The 2,080-nt window shown below is 42.2% G+C and overlaps 1 protein-coding gene across 1 annotated transcript; it reads right to left on the bottom strand.

The window, feature by feature from the left end:
- Positions 1-67: 67 nt before the first annotated feature.
- On the bottom strand, positions 68-1,979 carry Tsp_13053a (conserved hypothetical protein; the record flags this gene model as incomplete). Its single annotated transcript, XM_003367596.1, has 3 exons — positions 1,767-1,979; positions 1,596-1,731; positions 68-511 (listed from the first exon to the last, which is right to left on the bottom strand). Coding segments are annotated over exons 1-3 (793 nt in total), but the record flags the coding sequence as incomplete, so codon positions are not given.
- Between the last annotated feature and the right edge of the window lie 101 nt (positions 1,980-2,080).

The following is a 2,080-nucleotide window of genomic DNA, read 5'->3' as shown; positions in this document are numbered from 1 at the left end:
GGTCCACGGTCAGGCCGGGTGCTTCGAAGTCCCCGCTTGCCCGTGGCAGTCGAATTTGGGTACTGACCCGAGGCCGGTCGAACAGTTGGCACGGGATGTTCAGCTTGTCGGACAGCACGGTTTCCAGTTGGTGAAATTTGCCAACACCACCGCCACGCTTTTTCCCGACACGAACCTTCGACTTCCAAGTCGATCAATTCCGCATTATTGAACAGCGGTTGACCGTTGGACAGTTGGTCAACTTGGTCAGTGTCCAGCAGTTTCCCGTACACGTTCGTCGAGAACGTTTCGAACCGTTCGGGCAAGATGCGAAATTTGAACGTATGATAATTTGTCGATGCTGCTGCTGCTGCGACAGTGGTGTTGTCGTCGACCAGTGGAGAAATTTCGTCGACGCTCTCATCATTTGCCAATTTTAGCCGTATATTTCCATGAATCCCATTACCGCTGACAAAGCAGCATACGATAAATACCAACAACAGCAGTGGCAGCATCGCCAGTGCCGCATTTTCTGCAATAAAAAGCCAAACGACCAAACCGACCGACCCCGGCTCTTTATTCCTATTATATCAATCACCAGTCGTCGCGCCCGCCCCCTGGTGACTGTGTCTGTCTCTTCATCCCGAAGATCGATTTTTCAACGCGACTGCTATTTGCGCGCGTGTGTGAAGCCGTGAAGCCGCTTATCTTATTCTGTTCGAACTCGCTCGCTTATTATTCAGTCGCACTGCACCATCAGGCTCGATTTCAATCAGTAGACTCTTAATTAATGAAAAGCTGAATAACTAACTAACTAACTAACTAACTGGCCATCCATTAATGTATATATATACTGCTGTCGATGGGACAAAAATGCGCGCGCACATTGTCGAAAAATCCAATCAAAAAACAAAAACAATAATAATAATTTTATATGAATACATTGTGTTTGTTAATAATGTAGTCAAATGAATTGAATAATAATAATTTTAAAAAAATTCAATTGTCCGAATCCAACAACGTGCCACGACGGTGCTCTTTTTTCAACCGCTCCGCTTCGACGAACTTTAAAAATACTTTTTTATAATATCATTTACAAAAAAGTAAATATAAAAAATTTAAATTACCTGTTCAGCACCCCGTCTGTTGAGCATTCCTTTGCGACGCATCTGCTTTTCGACCACAATTGCATTGTTCGAATAGGAAGCGGCAATTTCCTTCTGAAAATCACCCCAACAATTATTATTTCATTTTCACACTCTTCCGTCTTTAACAAATGTTTGAAGAGAAAATTGATTTTTTTTCTCTTTGTTTTCAGTCGAGAAATAAAATCACCTGTCTGTTTTCTGTGGATGGTCGAAATTGATCGAATAAAAATTATAATTAATTAAACGTGCAAAAATCTCTGTGAAAAGGTGTTTTCTTCTTTTTTTTATCAAAGAAATTTTCACTAAATCAAATTATGTTATATTTAGGAAGTGTGCTTGGTTGGTGTGTTGGGCGTGAAAGAAGTGTAAAAAATAATTTATTAATTGATCTCAGATTGGTTATTGAAGGCAAAAGAAGGCCAGCAGCAGCAGCAGCAGTGCGGTAAGCAAGGCTTGTAAATTTCCCACTTGCTTTCGACGCTTGACCTGTTCCTCTTATTACAATTGGAAAAGGAAATTTCAAGATAAGAAGCACAGCCGTAGGGGATGGATATCTGCTTTTGAATTTGCACAAAAGATTAACTCCTCCTGCACGACGACAACGCTGGAGGATAGAAATTGATCAAAATCAAAATTTACCGCTTCGAGCTCTTCTTCTTCTTCGTCAATGGTAGAAACTGTGACCGAACCGAATTTGCCGCCACTTTTCACCATTTTCGTGATCATCACCTTCTTCGTCGTCGAAGAAGGCCCAGATCCATCAACATCACCGTCATAACCGACGGCACTTCTGCCGACTACATCTGGTCCTGACGCTTTTGCCGTGTTCAGCTGGTCCGAACTGACACCCATGACTACCAGAATCAAAATATACCGGTCGATTCGGCTAATAATACAACATTATCGTCGCTGTACTGCATGCACTCCAACCTGAACTGTACTTCTACACCTTC

Source organism: Trichinella spiralis (genome assembly GCF_000181795.1).
Source record: "Trichinella spiralis strain ISS 195 chromosome Unknown Scfld3999, whole genome shotgun sequence".
NCBI classification, from domain to species: Eukaryota; Metazoa; Nematoda; class Enoplea; order Trichinellida; family Trichinellidae; genus Trichinella; species Trichinella spiralis.
This window is presented reverse-complemented; position numbering and strand designations above follow the sequence as displayed.